Below are 24,784 nucleotides of genomic sequence, written 5' to 3' on the forward strand. Positions count from 1 at the left end.
TGTTGAGGGGCTTAAGACTTCAGCAGAGGAAGTAACTATAGATGTGTTGGAAACAGCAAGAGAATTAAAATTAGAATTGGAGCCTGAAGATGTGACTGAATTGTTGCCATGTTATGGCAAAATGAACGGATGAGGAACTGCTTCTTATTCATGAACAAAGAAAGTGGTTTCTTGAGATGGAAACTACTCCTGGTGAAGATGCTGTGAACATCACTGAAATGGCAACAAAGGATTTGGAATACTATGTCAATTTAGTTAATAAGGCAGTGGCAGGGTTTGAGAGGACTGACCCTAGTTTTGAAAGAATTTCTACTGTTAAAATGCTATCAAACAGCATCACATGCTACAGGGAAATCTTTCATGAAAGGAAGAGTCAACTGATGCAGCAAACTTCACTGATGTCTCATTTTCAGAAATTGCCACAGCCACCCTGACTTTCAGCAATCATCACCCTGATCAGTCCTCAGCCATCAACATTGAGGCAAGACCTTCCATCAGCAAAAAGATTACAACTTGCTGAAGGCTCAGATGATCCTTAGCATTTTTAGCAATAAAGCATTTTTAAAATTAAGTTATATACATTGATTTTAGGCCATAATGCTATGGTACACTTAATAGACTATAGTATAGTGTAAATATAATGTTTACATACACAGAAAAACCAAAAAGTTTGCGTGACTCACTTTATGGTTACATTTGCTTTATTGTGGTGGTCTAGAACTGAACCTGCACTATCTCTGAGGTATGCCTGTATCTTCCTCTATCTCAGTGGGTCTCCAAACCACCTGAAGGACATGCTAAGCACAGGCTGCTGCATCCCAGCCCCAGCCTCAGAGTTTCTGATTCAGCCAGTCTGGGATGAGCCTGAAAAACTGCATTTCTTTTTTTTTTACATTTTATTTTTATTTTTATCAAAGCAGTGTATCTACATTGTTTAAATAAAACAACATTAAATAGCAAATATTTAAAAACTGCAACATCTATGCCTTCTTTCTTTCTTTCTTTCTTTCTTATTATTATACTTTAAGTTTTAGGGTACATGTGCACAATGTGCAGGTTAGTTACATATGTATACATGTGCCATGCTGGTGCGCCGCACCCACTAACTCGTCATCTAGCATTAGGTGTATCTCCCAATGCTATCCCTCCCCCCTCCCCCCACCCCACAACAAATGAGAACACATGGACACAGGAAGGGGAACATCACACTCTTTTTTTTTTTAAGTTTTACTTTAAGTTCTGGGATGCATTTGCAGAATGTGCAGGTTTGTTGCATAGGTATACATGTGCCATGGTGGTTTGCTGCACCTATCAACCCATCATCTAGGTTTTAAGCCCCGCACGCATTAGGTATTTGTTCTAATGCTCTCTCTCCCCTTGCCCCCCATCCCCCGACAGGCCCTGGTGTGTGATGTTCCCCTCCCTGTGTCCATGTGTTCTCACTGTTCAACTCCCACTTATGAGTGAGAACATGTGGTGTTTGGTTTTCTGTTCCTGTGTTGGTTTGCTAAGAATGATGGTTTCCAGCTTCATCCATGTCCCTGCAAAGGACACGAACTCATTCTTTTTTATGGCTGCATAGTATTTCATGGTATATATGTGCCACATTTTCTTTATCCAGTCTGTCATTGATGGGCATTTGGGTTGGTTCCAAGTCTTTGCTACTGTAAATAGTGCTGCAGTAAACATACTTGTGCATGTGTCTTTATAGTAGAAAGATTTATAATCCTTTGGGTATATACCCAGTAATGGGATTGCTGGGTCAAATGGTATTTCTGGTTTTAGATCATTGAGGAATCACCATGCTGTCTTCCACAATGGTTGAACTAATTTACACTCCCACCAACAGTGTAAAAGCTTTCCCATTTCTCCACAGCCTTGCCAGCATCTGTTGTTACCAGACTTGTTAATGATCACCATTCTAACTGGCATTAGATGGTATCTCATTGTGGTTTTGATTTGCATTTCTCTAATGACCAGTGATGATGAGCTTTTTTTCATATATTTCTTGGCCACATAAATGTCTTCTTTTGAGAAGTGCCTGTTCATATCCTTTGCCCACTTTTTGATGGGGTTGTTTGTTATTTTCTTGTAAATTTGTTTAAGCTCCTTGTAGATTCTGGATATTAGACCTTTGTCAGATGGGTAGATTGCAAAAATTTTCTCCAATTCTGTAGGTTGCCTGCTGACTCTGATAACAGTTTCTTTTGCTGTGCAGAAGCTCTTTAGTTGAATTAGATCCCATTTGTCAACTTTGGCTTTTGTTGCAATTGCTTTTGGTGTTTTAGTCATGAAGTCTTTGCCCATGCCTATGTCCTGAATGGTATTGCCTAGACTTTCTTCTAGGGTGAAAACTCACATTTCTAACATGTTCCTGAGTCAGGTTGATGCTGAGAGTGACTGATAACACCTTATTATAATAATTATAGTTTTTGGGTGAGAGGATTAAATGGGCAAATTAATGCCAAGCACTCAGCACCATGCCTGCTATTTGTATACATTCCACTAGTGCTGGCTATGATTCTGAAGGGTGACCTGATGAGTTTCATCCTCTGTAGTTGGTATTGCCATCACACCTCCTTCCATCTGATGCTATAATCTTCTCTAAATAGGTAATCCAGACAAGGTGCTGGAATTTGTAGTTGTTGCAGAGAATCAAATTGTGAGAGTATTCGATCTGACCCTCTCAATTGGCATGAGGAAACTGAGGTCTGGAGAGACAAAATTACTTTCCCAAGGCCACATGGCAAGTCAGAGGCAGCATATCTATGCTCTCCTTTTCTTATGCAATGAATGAGCTGGGTGGCATTTTCCCTTTCCTGTTCTTGTACTGACATTTCTGGGAATATGTGAAACATAAGGCAAGTACTTATACCCCAAAATTATATCAAGAAGATTACTGAATAAAAAAGTGGCTATATAGCACGCACATGCTAAATGTGAAGCTCACAGCTTTTGCAGCCAGGACTGAAAACCACTGCTCTAGCACGTTGCCTTCTTAAGTGAATGCCCAGGGCTTCTATAGTTGGGCACATATGCTCCCTGTCTCCTGGCTTAGCTCATTCCAGGGCTATAGAACGTCCTTTCCCAAGGGAGTGGATTCACACCGCTTCCATAGTCTGAGATCCTGAAGTGAGCCTTCCCCATCTGCCACAACAGAAAGTAAAAGCAGAACCTGTTCCAACTATTCTCAGTCTGTTCAACAAACAATTATTGAGCACTTGACAATTGTGTATATGGTGCAGTGATAATTGAATGGATGGTCCAGAGGGGGTCAAGAAAGAGCAGCTGCCACCTGGAGATGTTCATGATATGGACTTTTCCAAGAGGAAGAGACCAACTGGAAAGATGTACCTGATTCTTAGGCTTCTGTTTGGGTCTTTTTTTTTTTTTTTGCCTTTTGAAGGGGTGCAGCATTCCTGGAGGTACTGCAATACCAGGTCAACATGTAGAGTGAACAGAGCAAGCTCTTATTCCATCTCCCTGCTCCCAAAATCCATTTAATATGTTGTCCTCAGATGAAGGACGTATCAGATATTAAGACGATAAGAACAGATACCACACTTGATCTTAGCCAAAAGGCTGAGAAGTGATGCTGCCTATGTCTTGAGTTCATTCTCTCCCCACTGATATTATTTTCTTCCCCTTGGCAGGAAGATGATGTCTGTTAGGAAGCCTCTGAGGTTCCTGTTCCTTTCTGCTGGATTTATGCCGCTGCCAGCATTGGAGCAGTTTCTACCACCCACACATTTCCTTGTTAAATAGCCAGGCCTCTTCCCATGGGGAATGCTTTCATTAAAAGAGGCAGCCACTGCTGCACAGACCTGCAGGCTTCTCAGGGCTAGAGCAGGCGGGGGTGCAGTGGGCAAAGCCAGTGGAGGCACAGGCTGGGTTGTGGCAGTTTCCTGGAGGGCCTGCCCTAGTAATGAGGGCCCAGGCATGCGGCTGACTCTTTGAAGATGTGTCCTGAAGCTCTCTCATGGTGATCAATGACAGGAACCCAGACTCCTGCTTTAGCCAAATGATAAGTTTGGCCTCTTTTATTGGAAACCAAATTACAAATTAATTAGCAGCTTCCTCTGGGGCTGGGTGTAAACATCAACACCACCCAATGATGAATTTCTATCAAGAGCCCCCTCACTGCAAAGGCATAAAATGGCCCAGGCGGCATGGGGTCTGTAGACATCCAGGCAGCTGTGGCTGAGGAGAAAGGGCCTCTCCAACATGACATCCTCCTGCTGTGTCACCAACAACTTGCAAGCCTCTCTCAAGAGCTGCCCCCGGCCTGCCTCGGTCTGTTCCAGCGGCGTGAACTGCCGGCCTGAGCTGTGCCTGGGCTATGTCTGCCAGCCCATGGCATGCCTGCCTTCGGTCTGCATGCCCACCACCTTCCGGCCAGCCAGTTGCCTCTCCAAAACCTATCTATCCAGTTCCTGCCGGGCAGCCAGTGGCATCTCCGGCTCCATGGGCCCCGGCAGCTGGTACAGCGAAGGGGCCTTCAATGGCAATGAGAAGGAAACCATGCAGTTCCTTAACGACCGCCTGGCCAGCTACCTGACGAGGGTGCGGCAGCTGGAGCAGGAGAATGTGGAGCTGGAGAGCAGGATCCAAGAGGCCTCTCACTCCCAGGTGCTCACCATGACTCCTGACTACCAGTCTCATTTCAGGACCATTGAGGAGCTCCAGCAGAAGGTGAGGGCAGCGGTGAGGTGAATAGGCTCTCTGGGAAGGGAACTGGACTAGCTGGCATTCCAGATTGGAATCTCGTTAGCTTATTAAGCTATGTTCAGGACAAAGAGACTTCCCTAGGGCATAGGGTTATTTTATAATTTGAGCACTCAGCCTGAGGCTTTCATGTGGAGAGATCTGGGATCTAGTCTCAGTTCTATCATTGCCTCATTGCATGACTTTGGGGGTCCCATCCCTTCCCCAGGCCTCAGTTTTCTCATCTGTAAAACAGGGATAATAATGGTCGTTATCTAATGGGGTTGTCAAAAGGATTTGATGAGATGATGCAGGTCAAGTGCTTGGAACAGCCCCTGGTCCACGGTAAGTTTTCAGTAAAGGTCAAAGACCCTTCTAACTGTCACATGAGTGACTTCAGACATGAGATTCTTTCCTTCCACATTGCTTGGCACATCCAAAATGGGGAATTTGAATTTACGAAGCTTCAGGTTCTTAAAAAATACATCTCAAGTTCTCCAAGGACTAGCAATTCGCTAAATATCTCCCAGAGTTCCAGGGAAGAGGACCCTCTGCAGGGATGGCTGCAGGGCTGCTGGATCCTACCTTTGCTGCTGTCTTCTCTTCATTTGGGTTCTTCTTGCTTCGTCTCATCCTGAACTAACCCTCTCCATGTGCCTTGGCCTACAGATTCTGTGTACCAAGGCAGAGAATGCCAGGATGGTTGTGAACATTGATAATGCCAAACTGGCTGCCGATGACTTCAGGGCCAAGTGAGTTCAGTCGGGGGGCTGGAGCTGGGGAGGACCTGTCCTCATAGGCTCTGGGGCAACTTTCCATTAGTTTCACGGAGGGTTGGAAAGTGCCGGCAGTTTAAGGCCTTCCCTGAGTTCTGCATTCTGTTTCACCCTTGGTTGCTGACCCTGTCCTTGTGCAGGTACGAGGCAGAGCTGGCCATGCGGCAGCTGGTGGAGGCCGACATCAATGGCCTGCGCAGGATCCTGGATGATCTCACTCTGTGCAAGGCTGACCTGGAGGCCCAGGTTGAGTCCCTGAAGGAGGAGCTGATGTGCCTCAAAAAGAACCATGAGGAGGTGAGGCTGGAAGTCCCGCTGAAGTGGCCCCGGGAAGCAGAGGGGGAGGAACATGGGGTATGGGGTTGGATAGGCGTGGGTTGAAATTCCCAAGCCTGCCACACGTTGTTTCAGTGACTTTGCCCAATTTATGGAATCTTCCTGAGCCTCCTCATCTGTAAAACGGGGACAACATGATCATGCAGGGTTATTGTGAGGATTTAATGGACAGGATATGGATCATGGAAATCCCCAAGGCATGGGTATGAAACACCTGCCACTTGGTCAACGCTCAGAAGTGTAGCCGCCTTCCTTTCTGCATTTCCTGGGCTAGTGTGACTGCCAAGCACTCACTAGTGGCAACTGCATTTGTTTTCTCTCGAGAGCCACACAGCAGAGGTAGAGTGGTGCAGTGGTGCCGGGGTGAGTTATGTTCCAGATCTCACATTGAATGGCCTGTCCATCTCTGCCTGGCTCAACTCTCAGAAGCAGTCCCATCTCTTCTGAGAGGGAGTACAGCTGCAGTGGTCTCCTCTTTTTGCCCCCATCCTTATTTTGTCCTCCCTTCTGTTTGCATATAAAATGCTCAAGCTGAAGCCCTTTACTTTCTGATTTTTCCTTATCTCCTGAAGTTTCTTGGAGGGGAAGCCCTCTGCTTTGGGCACCTGTGTGCTGCCAAGCCCACCTGAGCCATGGTGTTTTTACCCCCTCCCTGGTTGACTCTCAACCTCTTGACTTGGGATTTGAATGAACAAGTGCCTCTGAATCTTGGCTGGGTTTCCTCACGCTTAAGTGTAAAGTAACAATCAGTCACCACGTACTCACCGAGCACCCTCGGGCTCCTGACTCATCTTGCTCAAATCAGAGAACTGGGAACGGCACCAAGAAGCCACTAATGAGAAGTTATCACACATCCTGGCAGACTCAGTGACAACTTTCCCTCTTTGGCAGCCAAGCCTGGGAGGCAGCTGCCCTAACTCGGGCCTTTAACTAGTCAAGCCAGGCTCCTGCTACCCTCCTCCCAGGATGAACACAGGCGGGGAGGGAAACTGGGAATACTAGGGGTACTGGTTTCCCATTTTAGCCCAAATGAATCAAACAAACCAGGGTGCTGCTCTTGGCTTCTGCCAAAGTGATAGGAAGTGTTGTGTTGCAGTGAGGTTCCCATTGCAGGGGTATTCAGCTGGAGTTTGAAGAGCACTGGGATGCTGCTGAGTGGACTGCAGTCCTTAGGGGCCATCTAATGTTTCAATCTTTAGCAACTTTTGTTGCATCTTTTCATGTCTCCCTGGGGAGGTGAGCCAGGATCCTATGATTGTCACACTTTTCTGGAGGTCTTGTGCCTTTTCAGGAAGTCGGTTCCCTTCGATGCCAGCTTGGGGACCGCCTTAACATCGAGGTGGACGCTGCACCCCCGGTGGACCTGACCAGGGTGCTGGAGGAGATGCGGTGTCAGTACGAGGCCATGGTGGAGGCCAACCGCAGGGACGTGGAGGAATGGTTCAATATGCAGGTGGGCCTCTCACGGTGGGGATGGCCTCCTCCATATCCCTAGGAAGGGACTCTAGCCTTCTCCTTCCCCCAACTGCAGATGGAGGAGCTTAACCAACAGGTGGCCACAAGCTCTGAGCAGCTTCAGAACTACCAGTCAGACATCATTGACCTGAGACGCACGGTCAACACGCTGGAGATCGAGCTGCAGGCCCAGCACAGCCTGGTGAGAGCTGCTGGGTGGGCACCCCTCCCTCTGGATCCTAGGCGGTACTGAGCATAGGTGGAGGTCCCCAGGAAAGAGGAAGAGGAGGCTCAGATTTCAGCCACCATGGATGCTCATCCTGTTGACTTTTCCCAGAGGGAGGTTTCTCCCGAGATCCAGCTCAGAGATAAAAAAAGGGATGTTTCAAATCAGACATGGGTTAGATGGACACTGTCAAACTCAACTCCACAAGAAGGCTTGTTCTGTGCTTAGCCTGCCCTTCCAAACCTATGGATCTCAATATCACCCATCCTGATGCCCAGGTTCTTCTCTGGACCAACTGAACCAGAGTCTCTGGAGGTGGGACCTGATCACAGCTATTTTTTTTTTTTTGAGATGGAGTCTCACTCTGTTGCCCAGGCTGGAGAGCAGTGGCATGATCTCAGCTCCCTGCAACCTCTGCCCTCGCTGGGTTCAAGTGATTTTCCTGCCTCAGCCTCCCAAGTAGCTGGGATTACAGGCGTGCACCACTATGCCCTGCTAATGTTTGTATTTTTAGTAGAGAGGGGGTTTCACCATGCTGGCCAGGCTGGTCTCGAACTCCTGACCTCAGGTGATCCACCTGCCTTGGCCTCCCAGAGTGCTGGGATTACAGGCATGAGCCACTGTGCCCGGCCAGCCATGGGTATTTTTTGAGGGCTCCCATGTGGAGCTAATGTGCAGCCAGGTTTGAAAACCCCTGTTCTAAATGATGCCGGCAGGGAGGTACTTGGGAAATCTCAGATCCAATCCTGAAGGCAGACAAAGGTTGCAGAAGAAAGGAGGGATTTAGGATCAGATTTACGAATAGGTTCTCAATCCTGAAGCCAGACAAAAGTTGCAGAACAAAGGAGGGATTTAGGATCAGATTTACAAATAGAAACTGTGGTTCCATAATGTACCAGCTGTTTACCCTTGAACAAGTCATTTGACCTTTCTGGGCTTCTGTTTCCAAAGTGACTGATGTAGGGAGGGCTCATTTCCAGCATCAAAGGGAGATTTGGCTCTTCTTGGTTCTTTCTGAAGCAGGCCATGGTAAACAGCTCCCTTCCTCATGGTTATGTCTTCCTTTGCCTTAGAGGGACTCCCTGGAAAACACGCTGACGGAGAGTGAGGCCCGCTACAGCTCCCAGCTGGCCCAGATGCAGTGCATGATCACCAACGTTGAGGCCCAGCTGGCTGAGATCCGGGCTGACCTGGAGCGGCAGAACCAGGAGTACCAGGTGCTGCTGGACGTCCGGGCCCGGCTGGAGGGCGAGATCAACACGTACCGGAGCCTGCTGGAGAGCGAGGACTGCAAGTACGCAGGCCCAGCTGAGGCTTAGAGAGATGTGGGCAGGGATTCTGGGAGGTTATAGGAAGCAACTGGATCTACCCTTGAGGGACCATCAGCTTAGAACCCTGTCCTGACTATGGAGCCATTAAGAAGCTGGTATGCTCTGAAGGAAGTCAGGCAGTGGTGTTCATGCTGCCATCCTGAACCAAGCCCCTCAGAGACCATTCTATCTCATTCCAAGCTGGCAAGCTCCTTTTAAGTGCCCACCATGGGGCAGGTGCTATGGAGGACACCAAGATAGAGGAAGACAGGGCATTTGCCCTCCTGTCATTTCCATATGTTTAGGGAGATAGGCAGACAGGTGACTGGAGGTCATGGCCTGTCCGGAGCTTAGGATGAAAAGCAGCTTTATTAATAGTACCTACACAATCCTGCTCCCACCTCTTACCCCAGCCTCACCTCATAGCTCCATTCCTCTCAGAACGGAGATTTTGGCATGTCAGCAGGACAATAGGTAGCCTTGTGTAATTGAGCCCTGGTGGGGAGCAGGACAGGAAAGATCAGCCGGGGCCCATTTATGGAGAACAACACGGGTCATACTGGGAAGGGAGGGCTTTAATTTATAGGTGAGTGGAAATTGTTTTGAGGAGGAAATGAGAGAATTTACTGTGTGTCTTCTCCACTAGATGGTAAACATCTAGAATGCAGAGACATTATAATACATTTTTATTCCCTGTACGTGGCACATAGTAGATGCTCAGTAAATGTCTCTCAAGCTCAAAGCTGTTCTTCAGGAAGATGGCCCTGATAGCAGCAGGAAGAACTGAGTAGAGGGAAGGGAACCAGGCAGGGAAACTGTCCAGGAGGCCCTGGCCACAGCCTAGGTAAGCAATGGGGAGGGCCTGAGTTAGGGCAGCAGAGGCATCAGCTCTAGACACTGTGCAGGTAGAATCAGCAGGACTTGGTGGCTGTCTGAATGCAGGGTACCTCTGGGCCATGGACACCCGGTGGGCTGACGACTGTTGTAGCTGTTTCTTATTCCGCATTTGGCCTTGCTTCTCCATCATTCAGAATCTATAACTTCAGGGCAAGTGTTCTGTCAAACATTTGCAAGGACCAGGCCATTAACATGCATGAATGACGTGGGTCATACGGAGATGGTAGAAAAGCAGAAAGCTCTTGCCTTGTCCAATCCAGGCAATGGCATGCCCTCAGGGCCACTTCTACTGTGTGAGAAGCAGGTCCAGTATTGCTGATCTTCCAATAGTTCCAGGGAAGCTGAGAATCTGGGTTTTAAAAAATGTTAAATTCTCCTGATTCTTAAGTATTTTCAACAAATTAAAGAAAATATATAGTGCCAGGCAAATGGAACACATTTCAGGTTGCACATGATCCTCAGGCCTCCCATTGGTTCTCTGAGCTACTGGGTTTCCATCCAGCATCCAGTGTGTTGTTCCTGGTTTTGAGTGCATGCCTGTCAGTCTCTGAGATCATCCTTTTTCCTTTCACCATGTATTAATTCTTCATTCATTTATTGTTTTGTCTGATCCAAATATTCTTATTAGGTGCCTATTCTATGTGAGGTATGCAGGGTGGGCATGGGTCTGTGGCTGCTGTCCTCACTGCTTGGCCGGGGAGACAGACCATAATGGAATGATTACTACTCACGGTGAAAGGAGATACATGTACCATGGGGGCTTTGTCTCAGAGAGACCTCCTTCAAGGTCCTCCTTCAAGGAGGACGTGACAGTTGAGTTGAGCTCTTAAACAAGAGAAGAAATGTAGGTGAGTGGAGAGGGAAGAGGGTTCCAGAGATGTACGGCACAGGGCACAAGCCCTGTGGCCTGAGCAGTACAGTCCCTGCAGGAGCTGGAAGAAGGTTAGAGTACCTGCAGCTCCCAGAGCAATGGAGCTATCAGGTGAGGCTGGGGCAAGAGGTGGGAGCAGGATCATGCAGGTCCTATTAAGGAAGCTGCTTTTCTTTATTTTATTTTACTTTAACTTCTGGGATACATGTGCAGAACGTGCAGGTTTGTTACACAGGTGTACATGCGCCATGGTGGTGGTTTGTTGCCTATCAACCCGTCATCTAGGTTTTAAGCCCTGCATGCATTAGATATTTGTTTTAATTTTCTCCCTTCCTGCTCCCCTCACCTCTCGACAGGCCCCAGTATGTGATGTTCCCCTCCCTGTGTCCATGTGTTCTCATTGTTCAACTCTCACTTATGAGTGAGAACATGCAGTGTTTGGTTTTCTGTTCCTGTGTTAGTTTGCTGAGAATGATGGCTTCCAGAGGAAGCTGCTTTTCATCCTGAGCTCAAATGGAAGCCACTGAAGGTTTTAGGGAGGGGAGGGACATAATTGGATTTGTGACTGTAGAAGATTGCTCTGGCTACTAAGTGGACAGTGGTTAGGAGGGGCCCAAGTGGGGTTGGGGAGATCAGTTAGGAGGCTATGAGGTGACTCAGGCAAAGATGGCGGAGGTTGGGACCAGGGAGGCTGGGCAGAGAAAGCACGGAAGATGGGGTTGAGAGGCATCCGAGGGGAGAATTGGCAGGACCTGTGGCCGAGTGGGCCTTCTCTACTAATCCTGTTCCTCTTTGACTTTCTCCTGCAGGCTGCCCTGTAACCCATGCTCCACTCCTTCCTGCACCACCTGTGTGCCCTCCCCATGTGTGCCCCGCACCGTCTGTGTGCCACGCACTGTTGGCGTGCCTTGCTCACCCTGCCCCCAGGGCCACTACTGAAGTCCCTTTGTGCCAGTGGATCCTGGAGGGCCTGGGGCTGGGCAGCCTGGTATTCAGTGGCCACCAAAAGAGCAGGGCCAGCCCCGGTCAGCAAGGAAGACCCTGAGCAGGACCGTGGATCACCTGCAACAAGCTCTGATACTCCAGGGGATGCTTAAGCCGTCATCACTTCAAAACTGCCTCTTTTTTCCATGGGTGAACTGTTCTCTTTGGTGATGTTTCTGGTTGTCTGTGCTGCCTCAAAGAGCGTGTGTTCTTAGTTAACTGGCAAATAGAGCTGTACTCAGTGGCCTTGCAAACATGTCTGTCTCTGTTTGTCACTTACGCTGCTGCATCCACAGGCCAATCCTACTCAATTGGGCTTAAGAGGAACGTGGGCAAATTCTGTATTTATTTTTATGCTCCTTCTGCTTCCATAGAGGCTTGAGAGGTGTTCACTAAAAGGGCCCGCATGCCATAAACCAGTTAAAACTAATCAATTACTCTAGAGCCAAGTAATAAAAGAATAAAGAGAGGAGGGAGATAATTATGCCAGAAACCTAGGCCAAATTACTGTAATTGAGAATCATATCATAATAAACCCACCCCTAAATCTCATTACAGTTGGTACAATGGGATCATTCATTCTTTCAAAATATCTTCACTGAGCAGATACTGGGTGCAGGTTCTGCATTAGAGGCTGGCTAATCCAAGGAAGAGTTCCCAGACACATTGTTAGTAATGCCTCATTTAATCCTTGCAACAATCCGTGAAAAATATGCCATTATTTCATCCATTTTGTAAATGAGGAAACTGAGGCCCAGAGAAGTTAAGAAACTTGCCCAAAGTCACACAGCTTGTTAGTGGCAGACCCAGGACTGAAATCGAGGCCTTTGGGCTCTAGAGATGCTCAACCTATTCACATTCACAGTCCTCACTATTTGCAAACTACAGCTGGGTGCAGGGGGTATTAAAAATGCAAGTGATCACCACCATTCAAACACTTGTAATTACAGGAGGAGCTAAGACCCATGTGCATAAGATGCCACTCCTTTCTTCATAAGGGCCATATAATAGTAACAGTAATAATAGTAATAATGGCAATGGTTACTAATTCTTGAGCACTTATAATGCACCGAGTACTGTGTGGAGCATATTACATAAATTAACTTATGCAGTTTTCATGACCACCTTGTAAGGTACACATAGTATCCATTTTAGACATGGAAATGGAGGCATAGAGTGGTCAAGTTAGTTGTTGAAGGTTACATGCAAGGACAAAGACTTAAACCCAAGTCTAGCTTCACAGCAGTGTTATTTTAACCATTCTAACTGCCAAATTCCTACCCAGAAAGAGTAAACACTAGTCAAGATTGGGAGAGAGTCTTAAGCTGAGAGGATCTGAAAGGCTTCTTGTAGCTGGTGGCATTTGAAATAGGTCTTGGAGGTTGAATAGAAGGTCTACAGGGCACCAGATAGGCAAGTAAGTGTGTGGGGATCTTCAGGAGAGCAGGGGGTCATGCTTGGAAGGCCTCAAGGGGTCTTGCTGGCTGGAGCAGTGAGTTCCTGTGAGAGGCTGATGGGGATGAAGCTCAAATGGTAGAAAGGCATCAGAGAGTAGGGGGGCCTTGGGTACCCCACAAAGAGCCTGGATTCTGGACTCTATCCTGAAGGCAGTGGGAGGGCTGCTGCAGGATTTGAGCCCAAAGATGACATGACTTGAGTGGCATCTTAGAAAGTCTCACCAAGTAACACAGACAGGATAGCTAAGAGGAGGGGATAGGCTGTGGAAGAAGCTAACAGGGTCTCAGGTAAGACAATGTCAGGGATCATGGAAAAATAAGGAATCAATCTAAGAGACACTGTGATGGACCTGACTTGGCAATGGATTGGCCATGGCAGGTAAAGAGGAGAGAGCTGGGGACAGGAATCTTGAACATCTTTCTGAACTTCACCCTCCAAACACACAGTTCTTCCCTAATGAGCTGAGATGATGTTTCTATTAAGTATCCTCCCTCTGGCCTTGCCAAGAAATGATGAAAAATGGATTGGATCCTGAAGCTGCCTGCAGGCTGCTCTCCAGACATGATCCTGCAGGCATCCCTGGCAGACAAGGTCATTAGCCTGACAGCAGGGACATGAACATACTGCTCAGCAAGCTGTGGTTCCTGGTTGATGGGTGGGTAAAATTTCAAGGAGCTGAAATGCCAAAAGAGAGGGGTTCTGGCTAATTGAATTTTCTCATAACTGCGTGCAAACCAGCAATCTTTAATTTCAACCCCGGTGCAAAACTTTTCTGGAATGTGCTCAGCTTGACAAACAACACGCAGAACAGACCAAACCTTTGGTTCTATAATCCTAGACCTGTTCTGTCCAATATGGTAGTTCATAACGACATGTGGCTGCATGTACTGAAACATTCAGTATATGAATGTTTCATATACTGAATTGCACTGAGTTGCACTCGTCACACGTGGCTAAGTGGTAGTAAATAAGACAACACAGACATGGACTATTTCCAACACTGCAGAAAGTTCTACTGGACAGAGCTGTCTTAGACTGTCAGAACTAGAAGGAGCCTTCCAGATGATCTGGCTCAGCTTTCCCAGTTTTACAGAAGAGTCATCTCAGACCCAGGGAGGTGGATAGATGTGCTCACAGACACAACCAATAGGTGGGAATTGAAGCCAAGGGTTTTGACGCCAAGACTCTTAGGTCTCTCCAAGCACTTTATGCTTTCTCCAAGCACCCTAGGTTTATTATTATTTCAGGCTAATACATATTTCCCCTTTCCTTTTCTTTCATTTCCCAAAGAAGGGAGACATTTTCTCTGAGAAGCTGAAACTTCTTCCTGGGAATACAGTTCTCTTAAAAAGCATCGCTAGCAACTACCAGACTCAGCATCTCCTCCTTCTTTGAGCACTGGGCTCAGTAAGAGCAAAGACCTTGAGCTGCAGCCCAGAGCCTCAGCAGGAATGATTGCACAGGAGTTGTGGGCCAGAAGTCCTGGACCCTGGACCCCCTGGGGACTTCCAGAGTCTCCGTTTCCCCAGTGCATATTGTTTCAGTCCAACTCGGTCCCCATTCCCACACCTGTGTGTCTCTCCCACTTGCCAAGACCTGTCTGACTCCCAAGATGACTGTTAAAGCTTTTTATATGAAACTAAGCCCCACAGCCCAGGGCCAGGAGTACCCTCCTCTGCTAGAAGTGAGGCCCATCATCTTCTGTGTCTGGATGGTACTTCAAGCCAGAGGTGTCACGAGCTACCCTCCTGCCTAGCCTGTCTCTTATTTGATGGATGAAGAAGCCGTGGGCATAGACTTTGGGAGATATTTATCCCCCACCAGCACCGGGATCTCCTGGGAACTGGACTCAGTGTACCACTCATGGAGATTCTCAGAGGAACTCTCTCCTCATATCAAAGCATTTGCATCTAATTAACTCTTTATAGGGGAAGAGTTTATAGGGAAATGTAGGCAGGACCCTGGTCAAGTCATAAAACCTCTGTCATATTTGATGTTTTGGAGAAACCCTCACAGGTATCAGGGATCCTCTCTGAGCGGGATTGGAAAAGAAAAGGGTGTGCTTTTTAAGGACACCACTTTCCCCAAGGCTATTCAAGAGTTTGGGCCTCACCCCTGCTGCTCACTGCCCTAGTGCAAAGCACCCTCTTCTGGGGGTGAGAGTGAGGGCCCATGGGCAGAACTGCCATTCAAGGAAGACTGGCCAGAGGGCGACAGCTTCCCGAAAGATCCAGGAGTTGGGTTTGGCATCTGGGAGTTGGGGCTGTGTGTGGACTCTGAATTGCACTGACTGAATCTTTCTTCACCACTATATTAGGAAACCTTTTAGAGAGTGATCAAAAAAAGAATATGCCTCTTCCAGGGTATAACCAGGAAAATCATTAATAATAAAACAATATTCTTTTTGTATTTCATAATTTTTTTTTCTTTTGGAGAGAGAGTCTCGCCCTGTAGCCCAGGCTGGAGTGCAGTGGCATGATCTTAGCTCACTGCAACCTCTGCCTCCTGGGTTCAAGTGATTCTTGTGCCTCAGCCTCCTGAGTAGCTAGGACCACAGGCACATGTCACCACGCCCGGCTAATTTTTGTATTTTTAGTAGAAATGGGGTTTCACCATGTTGGCCAGGCTGGTCTTGAACTCTTGACCTCAGGTGATTCACCCACCTTGGCCTTCCAAACTGCTGGGATTACAGGTGTGAGCCACTGTACCCAGCCTGTATTTCATAAAATGTAACACTTGAATGCAATGATATCAATTCGGCTAAACAGAAAGTTCCTAAGATCATTTGATGTCTATCTTTTTGCCCAACTGATCAAGACAAATTTATATTTAAATAGCAGTGTCCCTTAATCATAATATGTAAACAAAGTCACCAATGAGCATCTTGGATTAATGGAGAAGATCAGTGCCTTTGGCTTCGGAAAAACTGGGCTAGACCCCCAGTTCTGCTGCTAATGTGCTGTGTGATTTTGGCAGAACTCTTAATCTCTAAGCATCTCAGTCTTCTCCCCTTTAGAAATGGGAGTAATTCTACCTTTTTCACAGAGTTGTTGGGATATAGTACATATAAAAATGCCTGTCATGATGCCTGGCATATTGTAGGTGCCTGATGAATGTTGAGTAAAGAAAACATGCTTTGGCAACAAATTTCTCTTCTCTTCTGACTTTCCCCAATTACAATGGCAGCTGAGTCATATTTTGGAGCCATTCTGAAGCCCAAGTTTCAGAAACAACAACAGCAGCAGCAGCAGCAGCAACAACAACATATGGGTAGCTTTGCTTTGCTCTAAGAGCATTGGATGAACTTCCAGTCTTGGTGTAAATGCCCTGGTAGAGTGAAGGCCCTGGTGTCTGAGGCTCGGTGTCCAGTCCTGGAGTTCACCATCCGTTCCCAGGTGCCCTCCCTCTGCCCAGCCCTCTGGCTCCAGAGCAGACTGAAGGTCTCCCACATGCTTAAGGGATCCAATTTTTAAGCCCCATTCACTGTGCTGTGTGAAACAGGGATGGCAACTACAGCTCACAGGTCAAACCCCGCTGCTACTTGTTTTGGTAAATCAAGTTTTATTGGAGCATAGCCACACCCATTCATTTCCCTGTTGTCTATGTCTGCTTTGTGCTACAATGGCAGAGCTAAGTCGTTGCAGTGCAAAGCCTAAAATATTTAGCATCTGTCTTTTTAACAGAAAAAGCTTGTCCATCTTGGTGCAGAGGAAAGAGAATGTGCTAGGGGCCCTGGGACCAGTCCTGGCTCTGTATCTGACTTGCTTGGCATCCCTGGGGAGCTCACGGTCCTTCTCTAGTCTCTGAAGCATGAAAGGTTGAATTAGTACTTGGAAGTTTTCTTTGGTTCTAATAACTTAGCAGTCTTTGCTCTATTGCTCTTGAGGGATTCCTGAGGCTCTTATCAGAGAATTTTACTTTTTTGGGTATTGAAGGTCAGTGGAGAGGACGATTCATCTTAGAGCCAATGCCATTCCTAGAGAGAGGCCAGATAGTCACTCAAGGAACAAAGTCTAACTTTTCAATGGGGCATCTCTAAAGAGAAAACATTTAACATTTCTTTTCACAACAGAAGGCAGTAACAAGAAGTCCAAAGTCAGCCCTTTCTTTCACAAAGTGGGGAGCTACTTCTGAGGACTGAATAACTGCTGATGGGTTGTTCTGATGGCAGAACAAATGAAGATTCATTGGGGGAAAGCTTGTGTATCACATCTGCTCCTATGGCAGGTGAATAAAAGCTCTGGGCGAGGAAACACTCACACCTGAGCCCCTGGCCCTTGTCACCAATCTGCAACTCAACTTTCTAGGACCATGGCTTCTAGTTAAAGCAGAAATCCCTGCTCCTCAAGCTTTGGCAAGAGCCATTTGAAGCCTTCTTGCTCCAGACAGGCTGTGGCCAGCAGCCACTCTAGAAACTCTGTACCCAATGTCTGTAGATCCCAGTATTAAGACTGGGGCCCACCTGTAAGAGAGTCACCAACCTAGTAGCCATCTCCTTAGAACCTGTGGCTCACAGTCAGTCCAGCCTGGCCCTGCCAGCAGTCACTCTGCCTGTCCTCCGCCAGGGACCAGGAACATCCCTGCCAGCATGGGCACCTGTGGCTGGTTCAGTGAAGACATCCTCAGCAGCAGTGGGAAGGGGATCATGCAGTTCTTAAGTGAGTGCCTGGCCAACTGCTTGCAGAAGTTGCAGCAGTTGGAGCAGGAGAATGAGAAGCAGGGGTGGTGCTGAGAGCCAGGAGTGGAGCAAACGGCAGTGCCCTGACATATGCTCCAATTACTGCTCACACTTTGAGACCATTAAGGAGCTCCATCAAAAAGTAAGATGAGACCTTGAGCTCTGGCGTCAGTGGCATGGAAAGAGAGGGCTGAGGATTGGTGATGGGAGAATTGGAGGGGTTGCCTGGGGGGATGACAGTCCATGAATGTTCATAAAGATGGATTGAAGGTGCCAGAAATAAACTGTGATGTCAAGGGCCCAACCACTTGGTTCTACAACCAGTTCCATTCAACAAGCATCATTGCTGATGACTGCAATGAGAGGACTGTGAGTGGGATATGGATTTATTTCTTCACAATCCAGATCCTGCCTTATTTAAGGACATGCCACCATTCACTCACTAGTTATTGAGCACCAGCAATGAGTGATTGCATTGCTGGGTGCTGGGGAGCAGACGCTGCCTACAAAATGAAGCCTCAGCTCTTTAGCCTGGCATTCAAGGCTGCCATGTTCTCAGCCTCACTTTTTTTTGTAGCTTACCTCTTTCTAATCTTCTGCAAACATCCTGTGCTTCTATCAAACTGCTTTGTCACTTGCCCTATGCTTCTGCCAAACTGCGTTGTCACTCACAAAATGTTTGTTCACATGTGTAGTGCTTTCTTTCTCATCTTTGCATGGCCAAATTCTAGCTGGGCTTCAAAACCCAGGTGACATTCCCCACCTCCTGGAATCCTCTCTAGAAGCTAATCCCCCTGGGATGGGTTTTGCCTTCCATGGAATAACCCACAGCCGCATATCTGAACATCTCTTGTGGCATTCTCATCTTTCTATTTGTTTTGGAGTTCCTGTTCTGTACAAGATGGTGGAAAGGATGAACAACCTAACTTCATTTTTAAAAAATTAATCACATTTATTTAGTATTTTCCATTAAGTGCTGATATTCAGCTGGGGTGTAGCAGTCTGTCTCTGTGGCCGTTTCCACATCTCCTTTTAGATTGCTGCCAACAGTGGTTATAATATTTCTGAAATCATCCTTGATTCTACTGAATGTGAAACCTGAACTGGGAATTTTCACATACCTTTTTTCTTTGAACAATTTCAACAATCCTCTAAGGTGGATATTATTATTTCTATTTTATCTAAAAAGAATAGAGCACCTTTATTAAGAGCTCACTAGATGTCAGAAGCTTTGCTAAACATATATGCTTGGTTGCATTTAATCCTTACAAGGATTTGATGAAGCAGATAGAATCACGTTTTCCATTTTACAGATGGGAAGATTTTAAGCTTCAAGGGGGTTAGAAGCTATGCCTAAAGTCTCAGAGCTGGTAAACTGCCAAGCTGCATGACACAGGTCCACTTAACCACTGTGTCGGTGCCTTTGAGGAAGTGGATGAGGAGAAAAAGGGAGAGTGAGTGAACCAGAAGCATGTCTTGGCTGTGCAGAGCTGGGTTTCAGTCCAAGGGGCTATCCCTTCAACCCCCTCACTGCTGCCCAGACCTGACCAATGGAGCCCACAGTAGAGTGAGAAGTGAAACCCCATCTGTATCCCAGAGCTCAGCCAGTTTCGTTACAGATGGGAGCAAACCCTTGGATACTTCATGCTTAAAAATCCACCATAAGGAAAGATGGAAACGTCCCCATGTGGCTCAGATCACATTTTTTTTCATTCGTTTTAGGGCCTGGGGAGAATTCCATGGAGAGCATCCTTGTGAAGCATGGTGTTTCTATTCTCAGATCTTACCCAGGAGGGTAGGGAATTCTTGGTTGGCTGTCCAGGTGCACAATATGAAAATAGCTGTGACAACTTTAGGATAGAGAGAGTCTGACAGGAGCTGGGAATTGCTGCTCCCTGGTACTCTGTCCATCTCTTTCATGTCAGGTACAGGTCTCTGTGGAGGAAGCAAAGGAGGGGCAGCCTTTGAAAAGAATCCCTCCAAGGAAATGTTTCCACTGACCTAAGAAGTATTAATAAGAAGATTCAGTCCCAAAGAGTTTTAGGGGTAATTTAAGATGTGTTTGATTAAGATCGAGCCCTAATCAAGAATTAAGTCAGCTCCTGAAGGGCAGGGTTGGGTCTCAACAGTCACAGTGGCATTCGTGAGTGTTCACAATGTTTAAGACTACACCAAAGTGCTGAATGTAGTTTATTCCATCTTCACAACAACCTCGTGAGCTAAGAATTGTTACCCTCATTTTACAGATGAGGATGTTGAGGCTCAGAGAAAGAAACTTGCTCAAAGGTACACCTGGCATAGGATGGCATTGAGACCCAAACCACATTCTACCTAAGCATGTAGTATTAATTGTGTAAGAGTTAAAGAAAGAAGAAAGAAACATGAAAAGTGGCTCAACAGTCAAAGACAGGTTTATTTTGGAGAATAAACCTGAGAGGGGCTTCTGGCTGATTTCAGTTAGGAGTGTTCTCTCTTACAGACTAAGGATATTTAAGGGTTTAGGAAGCTAGGAGCTTATCGTAGGTTTGGAATATTTCTATGTGAGGGAAAATTTATCGTGGGGTTGGAATGTCTTTGGTTAGAGGGGAAGCTATCTTGGGGTTGGCATGTTTCTGGTTGGAGGGGGGTTATCTTAGGGTTGGAATATTTCTGTTTATGCTGACATTAGCTATTAGACTGATATTTTGGGGCTGTATTTAGGCTATTTTTTTTTTGATCAAGGGAAACTTAAAATGGTGGTGTTTGTCCAAGATGGCGATGCTCCTGCTCTGTCAAATTGCTGTCTTTCATTGTGCACTAAAGTATCTGGTGGATAGTGAAAGATCAATAAGTATTTTCATATTTTATTTAGTATAGAAACATCCCCCCAATCAAAGCAGATGTACAAGTGCCTCTGGCCTGAGAAGAACAAATGGAGAGGCATGCTGAGAGACAGGCCACTGGCTTGGATGCTTATCTGCCACTGTTTAGACAAGTGTCAGAGTTGCCTGGGCCCAGCCAATGAGTGGAGACCAACATAAACAGCCTGCACAGGCTCCTGGGTGATGTGGGTCTGCGCCAGGGAGAGCTGGAGGTGCAGTAAGAGTCCCTAAGGGAGGAGTTTCTGTGTTCAAAAAATAACCGTGAGCAGGTAGAAGCAACTAAGAAATGGCTGAGGCCAATTTCAGGGAGTTGACCAGGAAGAGCGACAGATCCATTCCTTGGGTTTGCACTTGGGCGCTGTTCCCCTCCAGGCAGAGTCTTCTCCCCTTTGGCTGACCTTTCCCCTGCCCTGGATTAAAGACCCATGGTCCCAAAATCTTGTAAAAGCAGAGCTGGCAAAGACCATACAGGGATCTGCAGTCCAACTCTCTCATTTTAGGGGTGAGGAAACTGAGGCTCAGAGAGAAGAAACAGCAATAGATATAGAAAAGATGTGGAGAAAATATTCTAGAGCCCTGTCTCTTCCTATCTGTGGGAAATGATTCAAATGATAGATTCAAGGACTCAGAGAGGGATTAGATGTCAGGGGCTTTTGGACTCACAAAGGGGCCATTTTACAGATGAGGACGTGGAAGTTCAGAGAAAGGAAGTGACTGCCCCAAGTCACACTGTCAATTGGTAGAGCCAGGATTAGAATTCATGTTTCTTTGATGTGCTTTTCTTTCCTTTTTTCTTTTCTTTCTTTCTTTCTTTCTTTCTTTCTTTCTTTCTTTCTTTCTTTCTTTCTTTCTTTCTTTCTCTTTCTTTCTTTCTTTCTTTCTTTCTTTCTTTCTTTCTTTCTTTCTTTCTCTTCTTCTTTCTTTATTTCTCTCTCTCTCTTTCTCTCTCCCTTCCCTTCCTTTTCTCTCTCTCTCTCTCTCTTTTTTGACAGAGTTTCGCTTTTGTCACCCAGGCTGCAGTGCAATGGCGCCATCTCGGCTCACTGCAACCTCCGCCTCCTGGGCAATTCTCTTGCCTCAGCCTTCTGAACTAGCTGGGATTACAGGCACCTGCCACCACGCCCAGCTAATTTTTTTGTATTTTTAGTAGAGACAGGGTTTCACTTATGTTGGCCACGCTGGTCTTGAACTCCTGACCTCAGGTGATCCACCTGCCTCGGCCTTCCAAAGTTCTGGGATTACAGGGGTCAGCCACTGTGCCAGGCCGATGCTCTTTTCTTTCTTTTGTGCTGCCATATCTCAAAAAAGTTTTTTTTTTCCCCAGATAATGATTGAAACAGAGGCAACTCTGCATGGGTGTCACTCTTTGTGATAAAGTAAAAATAGAGATAATTATTAGATCATTTCAGACATGGAGAGAGATGCTGACAAGGGGGCTGCTGGGGTGGCTCTGCTGCTCCCCTGGGGTGCTGTGCCTGAGCAGTCACCACGCTGTGCTTCAGGTGGGCAAGACATTTGGTGGAGGGCTGAATGAATGCAGAGTCTGCTCTTCTTGTGTACATAGGAAGCCTGCACTCTGAGGAGTGCAGAGGACAAGCTCCGGATTGAGTTGGGGACTGAGCCCACTGTGGACCTGAGCAGTCAGAGGAGATGTGGGGCCAGTATGAGGCCGTGGTGGAGACCAGCTGCCAGGATGTGGAGCAGTGGTTCCAAGCCCAGATGAAGGGAGGCTGCAGAGTAGGGAGGACTCGGCATCCACCTGTGCAGGGAGGTAATTGTGTCTCTCTGTGCTCCAGTCTGAAGGCATCAGCCTGCAGGTCATGTCCTGCTCTAGGAGCTGCAGTGCTGTCATTTGGAGATCCTGGAGCTGAGATGCTCGGTGAACACCCTGGAGGTGGAGCTTCAGGCTCAGCACACGCTGGTGAGTCCCTCTGCATGTATGGGAGCCCCAGCTTGGTTCCCACTGCCCACGAGCAGTTCCTTGGGGTCAGTACAGGCCTCACTTAGATACCAACCAGGGAGTCAGCTTAAACTTGGTTTCATCTCCTTTGGAGGCACTTTCTTGCAGATGTTGATGGTGAGTGAATCAACATTAACTCAGGTGAGGGGGCTCTGATCTTAAAGGTCTACTGTGAAGACAAGTAACACAGCATTGGTTCTTCTGGCTAAAGACAGCCAAAGGGAGTTAGATTGCTCCTGGACCTGGCACAGTCTTGGGTTGTCACAATCTTAAGAGGCTGAGGGCAGAGATCCACGAATTTTAGCTTGCTTCTCCCTTTCCTTGGTATTACAGAAGGACTGTCTGTAGCACTCCCTGTGTGAAGCTGAGGACCACTATGGCATGGAGCTGGCCCAGCTGCAGAGCCTCATCAGCAGTGTAGAAGAGCAGCTGTCCAAGAGTTAGGCTGACCTAGAGTGGCAGAGCCAGGAGTACCAGGAGCAGCTGGATATCAGGGCCCAACTGGAGGGTGAGATCACCATGTACTGGAACCTTCTGGGGAACAAAGGCTGCAAGTATGTGTGATGTCAAGTAGTGTCTTCATTTACGAGTATCAGTGTTGCAGTGTCTCCAGGTAGAACGATGAGGGACTGATGTATGTTTCACAACTGTTCTTACTATGTGAGGTTGGCATTGCTGACGCTGTTATTGCAGACAAGGATATGGGGCTCGGAGAATAATTAGTTTGCCCCCAGTCAGAGTTAGTAAGGGGGGAGGGACATAAACTAAAGCTGGGTCTGTGGATGAACTGTCTCCATGTGCATCTGCTGCAAGAGGCCATGTAATCCATGTACGACACCTGGAGGTCACGTGCAAGAGTGCTCACATGACCTGCACCCCAAACCCCACATAGCAACACTTTCTTGAGCTCACCCTACATACCCACCAGAGGCTGCCAGGGCAGCAGCAGATTCTGCGCACAGGGTGGGTTGGAACCCTCCTCTCATTGCAGATGAGATGGAGGCAAGGGAAAGAGACACACCTGCGGCTGAGGCCCACCTTGTGAATGGCTTACCTTTGAGAAGAGGCGGGTACCTTGTGACTCTGCAGCTTCTCACAACTTCGACTTGTGTTTTCATTTTCAAGGAATTTGCTCAGTGGGGCCACTTCCTTTCTTTAATGCTTAGGAAGCTGCATCTTCTGGTTCCTGGGAAATGAATTAAATGAAGTTGCTTATTGAGAGTGTGACTACTGTTTTCAGGTTATTTCAGTGGGTTACAGTGACTATCCCGTGTGATGCTTTAAAAAAAATAAATTTTATTGTGTATATTTAGAGTAGACAGCATGAGGCTGGGTGTGGTAGCTCACACCTGTAATCCCAGCACTTTGGAAGGCTGAGGCGGGTGGATCATCTGAGGTCAGGAGTTCAAGACCAGCCTAATCAACATGGTGAAACCCCGTCTCTACTAAAAATACAAAAATTAGCTGGGCGTGGTAGTGCATGGCTGTAATCCCAGTTACTCGGGAGGCTGAGGCAGAAGAATCACTTGAACTCGGGAGGTAGAGTTTGCAGTGAGCTGAGATTGTGCCACTGCACTCCAGCTTGGAGTCTAGAGTGAGACTCTCTCTCTCTCTAAAAAAAGTAAAGATAAAAATAAAAAATAAACTATACAGCATGATGTTATGGGATACATATATATAGCAAAATGGTTATTATAGTGAAACAACATATTCATCATCTCACATAGTTACCCATTTCCTGCCCCCACCCACTCCCATGGCAAGAGCAGCTATAATGTACTCATTTAGCAAAAATCCTGAATATAATACTCTTATTAACTAGAGTCCTCTTGTACATTAGATCTTTAAACGTGTTCAGCCTACATATCTGCTACTTCGTATCTTTTGACTTGTGTAATGTATTTAAAACTATGGCTATGACTTATGAATGGTCTCTGAAGTCATTTTAGTGGGTTTTGATGAGCATGAGAGAGATAAACACTATACAAAGACCAATGAGTCATGAGAAAACTTGGTGTTCAGAATTTTTTGGATTTCAAAATTGCAGATAAGTTCTTGCAACCTTGTACAGCTTTATTAAAAGTAGTTTTATTAGTAACTGATGACTGCTTTCTGGAATGTGAATTCTCCCAAATAATTGCCAGGGTGGGTTTTATAATCCTTATTTCCAACAAGGAAAAATAAAAGCTCCATGGCTTCAAAGAACATAGTAAAGCCAGAATCTGCACTCTGTCTGACCCCAAAGTGCTGCTTTTGACTCTATCACCT

The 24,784-nt window shown here is 46.7% G+C and overlaps 1 protein-coding gene, 1 long non-coding RNA gene and 1 other non-coding gene across 3 annotated transcripts in view; 1 reads left to right on the top strand and 2 right to left on the bottom strand.

Moving 5' to 3' along the window:
- The window catches only part of LOC129533765 (uncharacterized), a 53,735-nt gene extending 30,046 nt beyond the window's left edge, over positions 1 to 23,689 (bottom strand). The window contains exon 1 of the long non-coding RNA XR_008680134.2: positions 23,571 to 23,689. This is a non-coding gene — a long non-coding RNA (uncharacterized lncRNA). The remainder of the gene's footprint in view (positions 1 to 23,570) is intronic.
- Positions 3,404 to 3,594, bottom strand: LOC115934900 (U2 spliceosomal RNA). The gene has a single exon (XR_004070633.1). It is a non-coding gene; the product is annotated as a U2 spliceosomal RNA (small nuclear RNA).
- On the top strand, positions 4,144 to 12,111 carry KRT32 (keratin 32). The gene is made up of 7 exons (XM_004041681.5): positions 4,144 to 4,692; positions 5,374 to 5,456; positions 5,621 to 5,777; positions 7,108 to 7,269; positions 7,348 to 7,473; positions 8,571 to 8,791; positions 11,385 to 12,111. The coding sequence occupies exons 1-7, from the start codon at positions 4,225 to 4,227 to the stop codon at positions 11,512 to 11,514; spliced, it is 1,347 nt and encodes a 448-aa protein (XP_004041729.4). The 5' UTR covers positions 4,144 to 4,224; the 3' UTR covers positions 11,515 to 12,111.
- Positions 23,690 to 24,784: the final 1,095 nt, after the last annotated feature.

Source organism: Gorilla gorilla, chromosome 4 (genome assembly GCF_029281585.2).
Source record: "Gorilla gorilla gorilla isolate KB3781 chromosome 4, NHGRI_mGorGor1-v2.1_pri, whole genome shotgun sequence".
In the NCBI taxonomy this organism is placed as follows: domain Eukaryota; kingdom Metazoa; phylum Chordata; class Mammalia; order Primates; family Hominidae; genus Gorilla; species Gorilla gorilla.

What these genes read in the sequence shown, in the direction of transcription:
- KRT32 (XM_004041681.5), top strand. Translation starts at nt 4,225, where the DNA reads ATGACATCCTCCTGCTGTGTCACCAACAACTTGCAAGCCTCTCTCAAG. An exon ending in TTGAGGAGCTCCAGCAGAAG is followed by an intron (nt 4,693 to 5,373) that starts GTGAGGGCAGCG and finishes CTTGGCCTACAG; the next exon opens with ATTCTGTGTACCAAGGCAGA. An exon ending in TGCAGGCCCAGCACAGCCTG is followed by an intron (nt 7,474 to 8,570) that starts GTGAGAGCTGCT and finishes CCTTTGCCTTAG; the next exon opens with AGGGACTCCCTGGAAAACAC.